Genomic DNA, 16,351 nt, shown 5'->3' with positions numbered 1-16,351 from the left:
GTTTTGCTGTTGGGAATCCAAATGAAATACGTATCTTCCAGCAAGTCCCCATAGATTACGTTCTTCCCCTTCTCAAAGAAACCTAAGGCTGAGACCACTTAAATACTGGTATAGTTTTCAGTTCCTGCCTTTTTTGTGAGCTCCCTCTTACAAGGGTCAAGACAGAGGAATTTACATGTCTGGAGCTTTAATGTACATAATCTGTGTTTAATTGGCTAATAACAAATGATCTCAATGACCCTGGCACTTTGACAGGAGTAAGCCTTATGTGAGAACAGTGTTTCCTCTTTATTCGTGCCTTTGCCTATCTGAGGATAGTGTGTTGTTTTTTTTTTCCTTGGAAATTGTCCCTCCACCTCCTGTCATGGTCAGTTGGAATTGCTGCAGGACACATTTCCTGCAGATCTTTTCTATGGTGCTTTTTGTTTTGTTCTTTTAATTGAACTGCAGTTCCTTTAATAGTGCCAGGTTCAGGAAGCGAGTCTCATTAGCTAATAATTTGTTTTTCAATTGACCTGTGAAAGTGCAAGTCACAAGCCACTCTATAGTCAGCATTCAGCAGTGAAAACCTTAAGAAAACAGTTGATTACATAAAGTAATTTTAACTAATCTAGCTCTGAAAGAGTATTAATGTTTTTTTTAGCTGTGTCTGAGTCTCACCTGATCCATGAGCTGATCAGCTCTCTAAACCAGCTGGAAACTATTTAGGGTTGTTTTTCTTCCCTAGAATGAATTTTGTTTTGTGTCTTTAGCCAGCTGAATCAGCTCATGGAGACATCAGAGCTGGTGGTGAGGAGGGTGGGAATTCACAGCCAGAAGCAGCACTACCTGTTTTTGACAGATCAAAAATAAAAAAAATTAAAATAGATGACCACTGTGCCTAAAGCATTACCACTGTCTCCTGCGGTCAAAAGGACACTTTTAACTCCAGTTTTAACAGCTACTTCTAGGAGTGCTAGTTTGGATATTCTTGTTGAATAGAATATAACCAGATCATTTGTTCAGCTTTGTGAAAAGACCTGCTCATTATGCATGGGAAGTATGACAAGACAGTCCATCACCTGGAGCCAGACTTTATTTTTTTGACATTTTCTGTGAAACCTGTAGCTGTGTCCACAGATTTTTTAATTTTTTTTTTTAACTCCAATGTGACTTTTCTGGTAGGAGAAACCCACTGGGTGGATGATGACTGTGAAGAGATAAAGGCTCCTGAATGTCCAGCAGGGTAAGTGTTTCGTTTCGTACACAACTGCAAAGTCAAATGCAGCAAGGCCAATGGTCCCCGGCTCTGCCCTGGATCTCTGAACACCGCATTTCTGTACTGGCCCTGTCACGCAGGCTGAATTGCTGTGGGCTGGATGCTTTCCTGTGCTTCACCATTTGTACAATTAGTCCGGTAATATTGTAATGCATTTGCCTTTGAGTTGCTGTATGAGTAGTGGTGTGTGATATGTGGGCTTGAACTCTTGGTCTTTGATGACCTGCTGATGGGTTTGCCTGCTTCACTTACCCGCACAGGGAAGGTAACCAAACTCCCTTGAAGTCAGTGGAAAGGTTTAGGTTTTTCTGATTTCAATAAAATTCAGGTTGAGCCATATGTGAACACAGGTCAGGCCATTTTTTTTAATTGAATTTTGTACTTTCAGTGTTCTCTTCCTAAATTTAAAGGATTTCTAAATTGCAATGGGATAGAGGCTTGACTTAGTGAGATATTTGAGCACATGAATAACATTGAGAAAGTAAGCACTTTTGAAACCAATTGGCTCACTATTATCCTTAAAGGTAAGTGTCTGCTCAGGTGCTGTGTTGGGTTGCAGCTCAGTCTGTGCTATTAGGAAGATAGTTTGGAGGAGGTAGGAGCCCCTGCTTCTCCTGGTGACAGTGATGGCTGCTTACCCACGCAGCAGGTGACTAACATTAAAAGCCCAGGTGTGTCCATCCTGGACACATCTCTGCCTGCTTACGGTCAATTCCCAGTAGCAGTAGTAAAAAAAAATGTGATAAAACAACATGAAATACTGTCATCCTTAGTATGTGAGAATGAGCTCTGCCTTACAGAGCTCACTCAAAATACTACACGGACTTTTGTTTGTGAAGAGAGACAACCAGCTGTCATGAGACATGTGGTTTTTAACTACAGATTGTATGCTAGGGTGGGTACTCTTGCATACTATTTTTTTTCCTTCTCCATCTCCTTCTATAAGCACTTGCCTTTTTGGGCTATATGCTTTTAGCTGCTCAGGGAAGATGTCTTTTATGTTGGAGCTCAGCCTTTTTACTGACTGTGAGTGAACACTGGATGTTACTAAGCATGAAGATTATCAGTTTGTGCTGATCTGTTAAGTAAGCAAAAAAATTATAGACATATAGCATATGCAGTAACTGTACTTTAGATTCTCTGAAGTCTCAGCAAGTGGAAATAAAAAAAAAATAATTTTGAAATTCTGCCTTACACTCCTGCTGCTTTTGCTTTTAGCTTTGTTCGTCCTCCTTTGATCATCTTCTCCGTTGATGGTTTCCGTGCATCATATATGAAGAAAGGGAACAAGGTCATGCCCAATATTGAAAAACTGAGTGAGTACATCCGTTTTCTTACAATAAACGAAAGACAATCTCTTGCAGCCCAGTTGTTTTCATTGTTCATTGAGCAGCAGGAGCCAGTGTGGAGCTGGCAAGTAGAAGGGCCGTGCCAAATGCAGGGGTCCTCTGACTGAAAGGTCTAACAAAGTCTTTTTTTCCATGAAAGTGAAATGGGAGAAGTCCCCTTTGGTTTAGATGGTGTCAACTGGTGGCTTGAAAGCATCCTGGCTAAAGCAGCGCACAGCAATCAGAGCTGCTGCTTTGGGGAACGCTGCTCAGAATTGGTGACCTTCATATGGTTTTGTCAGGAAAGAAATGCATCTTCAGTACATGATATGTATCATGCACTCTTACAGGCTAATTAGGAGGTGCCCACAAAATTTTCCACTTGATTCAGAAATGTTGAAGATATGGGTAAGTGAGTGCAGGACCTGCAGTGAATGTGTGATAACTGGCTGGGGACATGGCCCAGCGATGAGCAGCCCTGCACTCACCTCTGGGGGAGCGGGCATCCACCTGGGTTTGTGGAGTACCAGATGCAGTGCCTATTTGAGCTTCCCAGTATAGCACGGCAGTTTGTGTGTGTACCCATACCCTTGAAAGGTGTTTGGGTTTTTTTTGTTTGGTTGGCTTGTTTTGTTTTGTTTTTTTCACTGTGTGTGTGCTGGCCCTCATGTTTGTGTAGCCATCTGGGGAGCTGCGGCCAAAGCCCATTGTGAAACTGCAGCTTTAGTATATTTGTCACTTAAAATTAGTCTGCGTTTTCTCATGTTGTTTTACTTAGCAAGATATTCTAATGACTCTGGAAGGAGGCTAGCTCAGAAAGGAAAATAGTCTGTGGAAATGTAACTGGTTCTGTAGTCCTCTGGCTGCGTTATTTCAGTTGTTTATTGTGAAGTACAAAGAGTGCATGTGTGGATTTACTACTGTCTCACAGGAAGACCTGCCAATGTTAAGCAGCAGAATGTTCATTTAAATCGGTTAACATTTAACCAGTTTCTGCAGCATTTTAAGTCACAGCAAATGACTTCCTCTGTTTTTGTTTTCCATGTCTGAGAGCTTCACTTCCTAATGTTTGCATTCCCTATCGATTTTTCAGGATCTTGTGGAACACATTCTCCTTACATGAGACCAGTCTACCCTACAAAAACCTTCCCCAACTTGTACACCCTTGCTACTGTAAGTCCCTGGGAAGGACTTTTTGATGATAAGATGTTGCATTGCAGTAGAAATGTGGGTTGTGGGAAGCAAGATTTTTTTTCTTTAATAAAACTGCTTTGCTGTCCATCCTTTTCAGCCTTCAGTTATGTTAAGTATTTTCTTGAGTATTCTGAAGTTCTGAGATAAAGTGTATCTACCATTATACACTGTGTTACAGCTTTCCTGTACTTCTTATGCCTGCTTCTGCAGTTATTTGTACTGCTGTGTAATTACAGGTCACAGTTTTTCTAGGGGGAAAAAACCACCCCTGAAATCCTACCCAGAATACAACCAGCAGTTGTTCCTTCATAGGAGTAGCTGAAGTCAGTGGGTCTGACTTAGCAGCCGACTTACAATTTACAGCTGCTGAGTGTGTCCGGATGCTGCGTTGGCCCTGCATTAAAACGAACCATCGCTTCTGCACTCAGGTGGCACAGCTGGTGGCCGGGTTGTCCCCACCCTGGGATGCAAACACTCCTGTGTGACAATGACAGTGTTCCCAAAGCTGGGCTAAGGGACTTCCTACCTGCAGCTGCATTTTTTTCCCCTTCCTTTTTTCCTGCAGCCTCTGCACGAATGTTAAATGGGAAGAGAAAGGAGGGGATGGAGAAATGAATAGCTGGGGATGGGAGAGGGCCAAGAGAAAGGGAGAAGAGCAGAAACCTCTTAAATTGCCTTTACTGATGGACAAATTGTGATATAAAGCCATGGCTTCGGGTGACTTGCCTCGATTTTTGCTTGGATCTCACAGAGGCTCTGGTGAAGATAAAACATTATAAAATGGAAATGCTAAGTGTTACTCTTGCAACCAGAGAATGAATTACTGTTTCCAGAAAGGGAATTCATGAAGAGGAACTGAAAGTTCAAATCAATCTTCTTTTCATAAATTTTTGCTTACTTTAGATGGCCTCAAACTAACTTCTAACCAGTGTGAAAATACTTTAAAGTATCGAGTAACAGGAGTTTTTGTGCTTTTTAGCACAATTCAATCTTCTCCTACTGCTTTCATTACTACAGCCAGTTTTAAATGTGCTTATCTTAAAGTTAAAAACTTTTCTGCTGTGCAGTTACAAAGATACCTATTTTAAAATAATTTAGTGGTATTTGCAGATAGCTATGAAGAACTGGATTTGTGTGCATTAGGGTTTTACTAATTAATCTACTTCTGCACAAAGGGACTCTATCCTGAATCGCATGGAATCGTTGGCAATTCGATGTATGACCCAGTGTTTGATGCCAGCTTCAGTCTTCGAGGGCGAGAGAAATTCAATCACAGATGGTGGGGAGGTCAACCAGTAAGTTTCAGATTCCGTCCTCCTCCTTCCCTCCTCCCTCTCCTCCCCTCCTTCGGTGCTGTGGAACATAGCCAATAATAATAATTAAAAAAATACATCTGTGAACAATTTGTACCTAATCTCCCCCCTGGCTGGCCCTGTGTCTATCAATTTGATGTAAAATTTTGAGTGGGCTTTTGCTTTTCAGAATAATAAAGCCATTGATTATGGAAAGGTGCTTGCATTGATAAGTATAAATTAGATGTGGCTAGGAAAAAAAACTCACTTTAGGCAGCATTTTAACACGAATTACTATATTTTCATCACTGTGGCATAATGTTTCCTTTTCATTAAGGGTTTCTCAGGTTTTCATCCTAGTAATGTTCTTGTGGCAGTTTTAGTATTAATGTTCTGTCAGCATAGCGCGGCATGACTTCATAGTTACTGTTTGTTAAGTCCACAAGCGATCGCTGTTACCTGACTTGCTGCAGAGGCTGTAGAAGTTTGTGAATTAATTTCTGCCTTGAGCCCAGGAGCAGTGGCTGAACCAGGTCCTCTCTCTTAGATTAGTGTTGGACTTGGTGCTTTCTCTAGCTCTGAATCCTTATTCTGGGCAAGGAAATGGCCTCCTTCAAAGTATTCTGCTTCACTACAGCTAAGAAGGTCCCCTTGCTTCTGCTGCACTTTCCCCTATTAGTGCATGCTGTGGTGGCTTGCTTTGCCACCAGAAGCGGGTTTAAATTAAAGTAGTAAGTTTTATGTACAAGCAGCCAAGGTGCACGCACATTTCATTGCACTGATTGCTTAGGGAACTGTAGTTTGAAAGCTCCCTGACCAGTTAACCCCACAAAAGACTGGGATGATAGAGGTGGGGAAATTGGTAGGGGTTTGGGAACACCATAATCTGTCATTGCTGCTTGCTAAAGTGATCAGTGTCATTCCCCAAATCTCTTAAGACAGAGATATCCCAAGAGACTAAAGGAAGTTACTCAGATGGTTTTAGGCTTAGCAAGTGTGTGTGTTATTTGTCTGCATGTGGTTTTAGTCCGCAACAAATGCGAGACAAGACAATTTAGAGCTGCAGGCAGATGCGTGACAGGCAGATGTGTCTGGCTGTAGCTGAGCCAGCATGAGGTATTTGGGCTCTTGTAAAATTAGTCAGCATAACAGCGAGCGAAGTCACTCCCTCACCCAGCTATGACCTGGGTTAGCTTTTAGCATGGGTTGTGTGGAGAGGAGAGGGTGAGGAACGTGCCTGGCTATTATCCCCCTAGATGTGAGCAAAGAAGCAGGATCAAAACTAGGAGCAGTGAAAGGGCAGCAGTGGGTAGCCTCTTCTTCCATCTCAGCTACAGCCAGAGCCACACAGCTAACAAACCATGCCCGCTGCAGTTGAGCTCATAGAAAATATTGGGGTTCAACTGCTGTATGACAACTTGTTAAGCAGCTGTAATTTAATTATGCATTGCAAATTTAATTGTGCATCTTACCTTAATCACAATTAGGTAGGAGTTAGTGGGGCACTAACTTTTGGGGATTGTACAAATGTCTCTATTTTTAAACTACAATATTTTTAAAGTAAAGTGTAACTCTATAAATACTTCATCACCTGCTGTGTTGAGTGGGGAATATTGGTAATTCCCACACCCATCCATTAGAAACACCTATGCCGCTTCAGAGAATAAAAGTCTCTCTGGATTGTAAACAAGGGTCATGAAAAATGTCAGCTGAGAAGAATTCAAGAAAGTTACACAACAGTGGATGACCATACACTGGATGAAATTCTCAGAGGACAGGGGGGAGTGTTGCATACACAAGTAAGAACGATAAAATAAACCAGCTGATCTGAAGAAGTGTTAAAAACAAAAAACCACACAAATAATGTAATAAACTGGAAATGTCTTTGGAGAATTGGAAACAAATGCATAGAGGAAGGGCTATAAGTCAATCCCTACACACTTAATATGAGGGAAACCTGTAAGTTTTGCAAACCTGGTAGAGTGGCCATAGTGGTTAGGTGGTAGGTCTTTTGCAGAAATATGATATAAATTATATTCTCTCTGCACCTGGAAGAATTGCACATTTCATAGAATCATAGAATTGTTTAGGTTGGAAAAGACCTTTAAGAAAGGTCTTGATAAGAGAATTACAGATTTTGATAAGATAAAAAATTATCTCCATCGATACATGGATTAGATACAGTCCCTTTCCAACTCCTTTTTATAATTTTCTCTAAATATCACATTGAGATAGACTGCCAAAAATAGCTGGGTATTGAAAGACAAGACAGTAGAATTAAGGGGGGAGAAAGGGAAATCTGGTCTGCGTATCACAGAAATCTTGTCTGTCATATCACATATTCATCTGGTTCATTTTAGGTCTTGGGACTCAAACTGGAGTACTCAAACAACTGCAGAGTGGTACTTGGTTTGCACAGAATTAATATATTTCTGCCCAGGAAGGCAGGAAAAATGTCTGCGATCCCCAGCCTCGTATTATGGCTAAAACGGCCTAGAACAGAATGTCATTTAATGTTGATAATTTCTGAAATACTTTCTTGCTCCTGGAAACAGGCCAATTGTATATGGCTTTGTTAAAATGTGGGGGTTTTTGTGTTTTCTTTCTTTTTTTTTTTTTTAATTACTTGTTCTAATACTCAGCATCTTGCTGGGAAACAGCCAGATTACCACAGACATCAGTGGGATTTGGCAGATGAGTAGCTGAATGTTTCTACACCAGGAATTATGAGAAATTAATATTAAGAGCATTAGGAAAAGGAGAAGGGGGGGAGAAGGTAGCTTGGAAGTGTTTTGAGGTGCTCTAGCTGGTTGTGGGACTTCCTGAAATCCAGTCTTTTGATTTAGTATACAAACTTGATTTATTATATAAGCTTAAAACCACCTTGTGTTTCAAAACAAAAGTGTTTGACAGGAAACAGCCGCAAAACCACTCCTCGTATTGCTGCAGCATCTCACAGAAATGGTGAGCATCAGGGCTCATGCTCCCAAGGGTGAAACTAAGTTTACTGCTCATTTTTCATGACACTGAGACTCTGTTTTCATCCCAAGTAACTTTAAGCACTAACTTAGGCCCAGCTGCCTTTGGCTTCTGTTAAGCAGTAGTTTTCCATGTCTTGATTTGATGTAGTGAGCTTAAGCTTACACTACAGACAATACATTGGGGTTTTTTTAGTGATCTTTCATGATCCTTAGAAATAATCCATTGGCCTCCCCAAGGTCAGAAGATGACAGGTGTAAAACTGCCTGTCTGTGGTTAATGGGGACAGAGAGGCTCCTTCAGAAGGTAACCCAGCTTGGATCTGAGTTTGGCTCCGAAGATGCCTCTCTCTTCAGAAATATCTTAAGTATAAAAGTACTGAAGGTTGTTTAGGGCACCTTGTAAGAAGGTTTATTTTCACTATTAACCTTTTAGAGAGAATACAACCCTCAAAAAGGGCCCAGCTTGAGATCCTGAGATAATCCTTAAAAAGGGCCATGACGTTCCTAGATAAGTGACAGCATGTCATGAAGCTGTCTTTACAGTCTGCAAGGTGTGTCTGTAGACACTAGGCATCATCACTACACATCTTAACTGGATATCACTGATTTTATCCAATTTTCACATTCTACATCAATCTTTGGGATAAAACCATTTTGCTCTCCTGTTTATTGGAATGTTGGTGTTTTGACAATCTAACAATTACAGAAAGAACTTCTTATTTTCATTTTCTTGCCTAGTCAGCCTGAACATTGGCAGGATATTTACATCTGAGGAGCCCAGGCTCTGCAGAAAGCTGTCATCTGCCTTTTAGTCCTAAACACGTTTTGCAATCACTTGGTTGGTGGGGGAAGCAGAAGGAGGCATGTCTATAATTGTCTTTTTATAAGTGTTTCTTTTTGTCTAGCTTGAGCCATGAACAAGCAACAGGGCTCTTTGAGTCTGTCTAATTATTTAATAGGCTTCTTGTACCAAAATCTTCTGTTTGGGCAAGAAGGCAATGCTTAGTTGTCAAGGCTGTGAGATCACTTGTATTCTGTTAAAGAGTAAGGAGTGTGGAAGTGGCTACTCCACGTTTTACCTTGTTGGGAGGACAAACTGTAAATGGTGCAGGAGTGTAACATTTGGCACCACCCTGGTATTAATTCTGCGTGTTTGCACTAATCTTGTACATGTTTCTTTACCTGGGAAATGCTGTGATTTCCCCCTTCCCACCTTTGCCTGGACATGGAAGGGATTTCCCATTCGTGCATTACCAACTCTTCGCTGCAGTGGGTGTATGTGCTTCCTCTGCTCCTGACATGAATCTTCCTCCCTGGTTGGCAAGCGGGAGCATGTTTGCGCAACTCGGCCCAAGGGCAGGACTTCAGAGCCGTCCCTCCCACCAGCCCTGACCTGAGATGTGCTGCTGCAGGTCCTTTCATAGTGCCACAAATATGGGGCAGCCTTTGCAAAGTTATTCATGGAATCTTACTTATTCGTGGAAGATTAAAAGTAGGGAGGTGCCCCACTTTCTGTGCAGGTTTTCAAAGACAATTCAACAGCTATCTTGAATAACTCTGTACGTAGTATCTGTGTGCAAGCGTGTCTAGCAGTTAGAAGAAGGGAGAACTTGGGACTTCCATGTTCCATATGGCATTGCCACCTAAACTATTGCTTAGCATGTCTATTTTTATCCATACATAAAGGAGAAGAAATATAGTCATTCAACACAGAGGATATAAAAATGACAGTAATTCAACTTACAGGGTATGTTTCATATACATCTGGAAAAGCATGTATATTATTTCTTGGGACACTTGCCAGTGTACTAGGGTTGAATCTGTGGGTCTATAATTTAACAGGTCCTTCTGCATTGGAGAAGGTTGATATTCTCTAATTCCTGTGGCATGGTATGAAGACAGAGTGGTTAATCTTTGATTTATTTTTTTTTTAATATTTATTCCCCTCCTCTCTGCTTAAGCAAATTAATTGAGAAATATGGCCTTTATATAGCTTGCAATACAGTAAGGCTTGTCCCATATGCAAACCAGGGGTGCACATCTGACATAGTTGAACAGCTGACTATAAAATTCTAACATCTTAACAGTTAAAACCAATGTATTTACATATGGCAAATAAATTACATAAGCTCACAAATGGTACTGACCTTGCAAGACCTAACACAGCAAACTTTACGATAAGTGACCTGAACAGATGTGACCAGCCATAGAGTGTATATAATGCGTTGCTTTACATGCTCAGTACTGGAACATTTAGGATTAATTAACTTCAAGACTGTGACTCTAACCATCAGGGAGGAAATTGAACAATAATCCTTATTCCTTTCTCAATTGCAATTGTTTTAGATGGACAAGGTTGAGAGGGCATCAGCTAACTTTTTTTTTCCTATCCTATACTGACTGACAGTGTAGACTCATGTTAGCTTGGGAGAGGCATGACTTGTAGTGAAACTGGCAGGTTTAAACCAAACAAAAAGAAAAATACACTCATGCAGTGTGTGACTACATTGTGGAACTTGCTGCTACAAACTGATTTATAGCCAGAAAAATATATGGGATTTGAAGGATTGAAAAAAGGATTTGAAAAATTCATGGAGATTGTTTCCGTCATTTCCATCAATCACTTCAGGTGAGCTCAAAAAGTTCTTAAATGTCTATGGAGGAAGGTGTCCCTCCCTGCTTTCTTTATACCCCTGCTCACTCATGTGCACCCTTTTTTGGGTTCTCTTTCTTGACGTGTTTTCTGTTGATGGCTTCTGATGGTAGAGTATGGGGAAACAGGGACATTTATGCAGACACTGATTAGTGTTAAACTGTGTTCTTTCCTAACTAAGTATCCTTCAAAATTTGAACACTAAAAGGCTCAGGTGACTAATGGCTGGTTTTTGAAAATTAAATGGAATACTGGAGAAATTCCTGGCCATGCATCGTAATGCTTTGCATTAAAAGCAACACAGAGATTTAAGGGTGAAAGTCTACAGCACAGCAGCTGATCCACTGCTACAGAATTTGTCAATCCACTTGAATTAGGGACACAGGCTGAAGACTGCAATTTTCACTTCTAGGCTCAGGGTAGAAGAATGTGTCTTAAAATGTTTTCTTTTGATTTCAGAGGGTCATTAAAGATCTGAACACATTCTAATCCTCTTATATTTTCCTCATTAGATTTGGATTACTGCAGCCAAGCAAGGAGTGAAAGCTGGCACGTTCTTCTGGTCTGTGTAAGTGCCCTCTATTTTCTGGAGATTTGTAACTAATAATTCAGAATTAATTTGATAAAAGTGTTTATTAAGTTGTTTCCCTTACTGTAAGCATTCGGTAGCTTGGAGACCATACCTGTAACCCTACCTTGTTTCTTTCGTGCAATGTTTCTGACAACTAAAGCTAATGCCACAGTTTGCTGCTTTAAGTTCATACACTGATTTTTAGCAGTTGTCTGAAGAAGAGATGTGTGACTATGTAAAAAATTACTTTCGTTTCATGGTGTGTTGTTTTGCCTCCTTAGTATTGCTAGCAATGTTTCCTAGTCCTCTGAGTGTTTGTGGAAGACACTTTTATTGTCCTCTTACGTCATCTGACATCAACAGCCTAATTGACCCAAAAGCCTGACTCACTCATTTTACAATCCAGTCTGACCTTTGAGTAAGACATCCAATTTCCCTTTCCTAAAAGACAGCCTTGAGGATCTTTGCTGTTTATTCTTTTGTTTAATGGTTCCAAATTATTTTCTCTTGTCCCAACTAAGATATATCTTCCTAACCGAAAATGAATTAATTTTGATAATTTCTGAGTTCTGAGGAATTCATGTGGATCAATCTCTCTATTTCATTTTAGTGGCAGGATTGCAGGAGCAAAGAAAATGGGCAAACTGTCAAGATCGAAGTACTAAGGGGGTTTGCCTATTTTTTTGTGATTCCGTTAGGAATAATGCTCTTTTGCAACTCTAAATATTATATAGCATATGGAGGGAATAATAAAATGTACCACGTATAAAGCTCATGATAGGTTTAGGGTTGCAAGACAGTTATCTGACAGAGCTCCAGTCTGGCGCTCTACAAAATAAAGAAATTAATGTTATTCCTAAGCCCTACGACTACATTCTCACCATAACACCCTGGCCAATGCATGCTTGGGGATATAAAATGATACGGAAGGTAACCAAGGATATGGCATGTGCATGGCAATAGTAAGGGAGTGAGACGGCCACTTTCTGTATGAATGAAATATATATGCCTTGAAACTGTATTATTTCATTTGGGACACAGAATGCTTTTTGGGAGAATTCAGGCAAACTCTTCTAGGAAAACAGAAGTGTTAAAAACATCTTAGTCACAAATTACTTAATTGAAATAACAGATTTTTTTTCATATTGCACAATTAATAAAAATTTCAAAACTGGGAAATACCCAAGATCTTTATTCTGCTTTATGATATTGCCTTGTTTACAAATTTTAGCATAAATTTTCATTTTTATAGTTGTTTTACAACCAAAAGTTCTCTGTGTAGGTGGAGACTGAGGACGACTGTTGTTCTACAAGGCATTAAAACCAAACTTATTTCAAAATGGTTGTTGGCGTCTCTATTTCTCTGTCAGACATTTCCAAAGAGTGCTGAATTCAATTCAGCATGGTGAATCCAAGCCGGTTGTATTTGATTCCTGCCCTGGGATTCTGCTATTGGTCTAATGGAATCTGGACTGAGTATTGTGTTAAAATAACTGCGTGGTCAGTGACCTGCAGAGCTTTCCTAAGATGAGATGTTTGGAAGTTTAACAACTGTTTATAAGGTTAGTCATTCTCATAGCGTGAACTTGGCCTCAGCAGCCAAGTGAGAAGTCTCTGGATACAAACAGTGAAATAGGATGAGTCCGTTCTGCAGAGTGAGAAGCTGTCAAATTCGTGCAAGTCACTGTGCTCGATGGCCTGGTGTTTCAGGTGGCTCTGTTCTGATTTACACCAGCCCAGCCCTCAGTTTGGTTACTATTAAGTCAACAGGAACTTTTCTAGTGTCTTCAAGACTACCAGAGCAGGATGGTCATTTAAACCCATACTGACGTGAGCAACGGAATGGTTTTTACTTATGCCAGCTATCCAATGGCAGCGCCATTATGCATAAAAAAGGTTCATCTGCGTTAAAGCTACCAGAATGGATCTTTATTCACTCCTATTTAGAACAGTTAGATTTACTGCCTTGAGTTCTGACTCCAGTTACAAACTTCTAATCATCTTTCTTTTGGAGTATGTGGACATCCAGGAGATCTGAAGTGATTCTGTTTGCAAAATAAGAATCAGTATCAAGCAAGAAAGAAGATACGGCATACTAAAAGCAAATTAGGTTACTATGATATATTTTAATCATGTTAAATCAGTTCATAGCAAGGCTTTGTTGATGCTTTTTGTATTCTATGATAACAAGATATATTTTTGTATTTTGTGGTCCAGTGTCATCCCCCATGAGCGCAGAATATTAACAATACTGCAGTGGTTAACACTTCCAGACAATGAAAGGTAATTCCCTTATTGTCATCTGCTGTTGGATAACTGTTAGCTTGTCTTCTCCCTAAAACTAGCTGGAAGAGCAAGGGGAAATTTAATTCTAAAAATTATTTTTGTCTGTTACATGCTACCATTGATTTAAGGATTTGGTGGAGGATTGTGTTTGGGGAAGGTTTTTTGTTTGTTGTTAATCTCAGCTTTTAACCATCAGCATTTCGATTCTTCTCAATAAACATATGGTATGAATTTATTTCTTATCAATAAGCATTTAGTTACATGGATTAACTTGGATTGTTCTTATCCTACTGAGTCTAATATGGTTTAACAACATTACAGGCAATGGCAGTTGCAGAACTGGACCCTGAGGACTAGGAAAATATTAAGATTTTAATTATGAGTATTTTTTAGTACACAAGTTCCCGCATGCTGCTGCCTGCAAAGTTCAGGCGAGCTGCTGTTGCGATCTCTCCTACAAGACTTAGAAAGAGCATGTGTCCTCAGATGGTACCCCATGTGCTTCCCTGCATGTGTTTGTGGATTTAATAAAACTGTAGAACAACTAATTGCTTAATCATACCATGGAAACATGACTGAGAAACAGTTCTTTTTCCATCAAGCCAACTCTCATTGGAAGGTTGACTTGATTTGACTTGACCTAACAGGCCTGGGTTTTTTGTTGTTGTTGAAGGAAAGCTATCCTGAACAAGACCTTTCTTTCTTTCAGGCCTTATGTTTATGCTTTCTACTCTGAACAACCAGATGCTGCTGGCCACAGATATGGTCCTTTCAACTCAGAGGTTAGTATAGATTTTCTTCTGCAGAAAAAGCACGTGGCTCAAATACATTTTTTGTATAATTGCCACTGCTCAGGAGTAACATTTTTAGCAACTTTTTTTCACCCATTTCTGCAGAATGCTTCCCCACTGCCAAAGAAAGCAAAGTTGTTGTCTTAAGGATTTATCATGTGAGATTCACTTCTGAGAGAAGGAACTGCCCGTGCCTTTCAGGAGGCTATTTCTCTGTGTGATGTGATAATGCAAATGGAAAGATTTATTTGGCAAAAACAGGAGTATATTCGGGTGCAACAGCATAATTTAACTTTCCTCAAACAATTGATCCTTCTTAAAAGTAATAAAAATATAATGCAGAAAATATTGAGGAAAAAATGCAGAGGAAAAAAATGCTTTCTTTAAAGCTGACAGCCTGCAGTAGCCAAAGTAATAATTCCAGTCTGTCATGAACTGTAAAAAGCTATTATTTCCAGTTTCATATAGGCCCTACAGGGGTTCAGAAAGCTTTGCCAGTACTGTTCCCTCAGGACCGGACTGCTGAGTTTGGAAAAAGTTTTGAAGCACCGTAAGGTATTTTAATGAAAAATTATGTGCAAAACACTACAGTAGTTAACCCCTTGTTTGAGCTTTGGGTAGCTGGCTGGGACTGATGAGTACTGCTTCCCTGCCAACACTGTTCAGGTGACAAGAATTTAAAGACTATGCACTCGTCTGGGATTTGTGGGGAGGGACAGTAAATTCTGCAGCCAAATATCTGACTGCTTTGGGTGGCTGGGATCTGGCATCTCTGATGATCACTGACATCTGGCAAAGGTCCCCTAGTTTCAGTGCAAATGTATGCCTGCAGACTGCAATCACAAGACTTTAGGAGGTTTTATACATGCCTTTTAGAGAGTAAACAAATGTTTGCAAGTCTTCAAAAACTGAGGAGTTAATCAGATATCTACCTTTTGGAAGGTAATACAAATCTCCCTGAGCAGCCAGGTACCCAGCAGTAGTTTCTTACCACAGAATCACAGAATCATATAGGTTGGAAAAGACCTTTAAGATCATCGAGTCCAACCATAAACCTAACACTGCCAAAAACCACCACTACACCATGTCTCTAAGCACCTCATCCAAATGTCCTTTAAATACCTCCAGGGATGGCGACTCAACCACTTCCCTGGGCAGTCTGTTCCAATGCTTGATAACCCTCTCGGTGAAGAAAAATTTCCTAATATCCAGTCTAAACCTCCCCTGGCGCAACTTGAGGCCATTTCCTCTTGTCCTATCACTTGTTACCTGGGAGAAGAGACCGACCCCCACCTCTCTACAACCTCCTTTCAGGTAGTTGTAGAGAGCGATGAGGTCTCCCCTCAGCCTCCTTTTCTCCAGGCTAAACAGTCCCAGCTCCCTCAGCCGCTCCTTATAAGACTTCTGCTCCTTCTGCTCTGTTTACCTGTTTGGTATGCATCTGATAGCTGTTCTCTAGTGGAGGAGAGAGCAAAGAGAAGCAGCATTAATCTTTTTTAATATGCTTGAGTTATTTGGGCTGTTTAAATAAGTTTGCAGCGGTTATGAACTTGCTGTGGGTAGCATCCCTGTTGGAGCAGTTTGAGCCATGGTCCCAGAGCAGCGGGTGTGAGGAATTATTCCAAACTGGCACTGAAACATCATACTGGATAAGAAGTAGTCCTTCTTCTGGACAAGCAGTGGTTAAAATCTGCCAACACTCTTGCTAAATTGACAGGCATTGATATGTCTCTGTGTTGTCATTTGGCTCAGAACAGGAGAGATGTCTGACTCAGTCAAGCAAGGTATCAGTAATGAGAGCTCTCTGATTCAAGTTTATATTACTCAATGATGCTTTATAGTTCCTCTTATTGAAGTGTTACAAATATTATGTGTGGCTTATGACTGACAACTCTAATTTTATTTATCTGTAGACAACCACTTCCTTCTGAACAGAGTTGTGGGGCTCGTTCCATGGACTTAAAGTACAATATGAAGATGATGACATTGAATTTGTT

General features: G+C 40.4%; 1 protein-coding gene across 1 annotated transcript in view; it reads left to right on the top strand.

The window, feature by feature from the left end:
- Positions 1-16,351, top strand: part of ENPP2 (ectonucleotide pyrophosphatase/phosphodiesterase 2) — a 54,711-nt gene that overhangs the window by 9,702 nt on the left and 28,658 nt on the right. The window contains exons 5-11 of the mRNA XM_075495764.1: positions 1,165-1,225; positions 2,477-2,574; positions 3,680-3,759; positions 4,956-5,075; positions 11,219-11,274; positions 13,495-13,560; positions 14,273-14,345. Coding sequence (XP_075351879.1) covers positions 1,165-1,225; positions 2,477-2,574; positions 3,680-3,759; positions 4,956-5,075; positions 11,219-11,274; positions 13,495-13,560; positions 14,273-14,345 — 554 coding nt within the window. The remainder of the gene's footprint in view (positions 1-1,164; positions 1,226-2,476; positions 2,575-3,679; positions 3,760-4,955; positions 5,076-11,218; positions 11,275-13,494; positions 13,561-14,272; positions 14,346-16,351) is intronic.

This window comes from Mycteria americana, chromosome 2, assembly GCF_035582795.1.
Source record: "Mycteria americana isolate JAX WOST 10 ecotype Jacksonville Zoo and Gardens chromosome 2, USCA_MyAme_1.0, whole genome shotgun sequence".
In the NCBI taxonomy this organism is placed as follows: domain Eukaryota; kingdom Metazoa; phylum Chordata; class Aves; order Ciconiiformes; family Ciconiidae; genus Mycteria; species Mycteria americana.
This window is presented reverse-complemented; position numbering and strand designations above follow the sequence as displayed.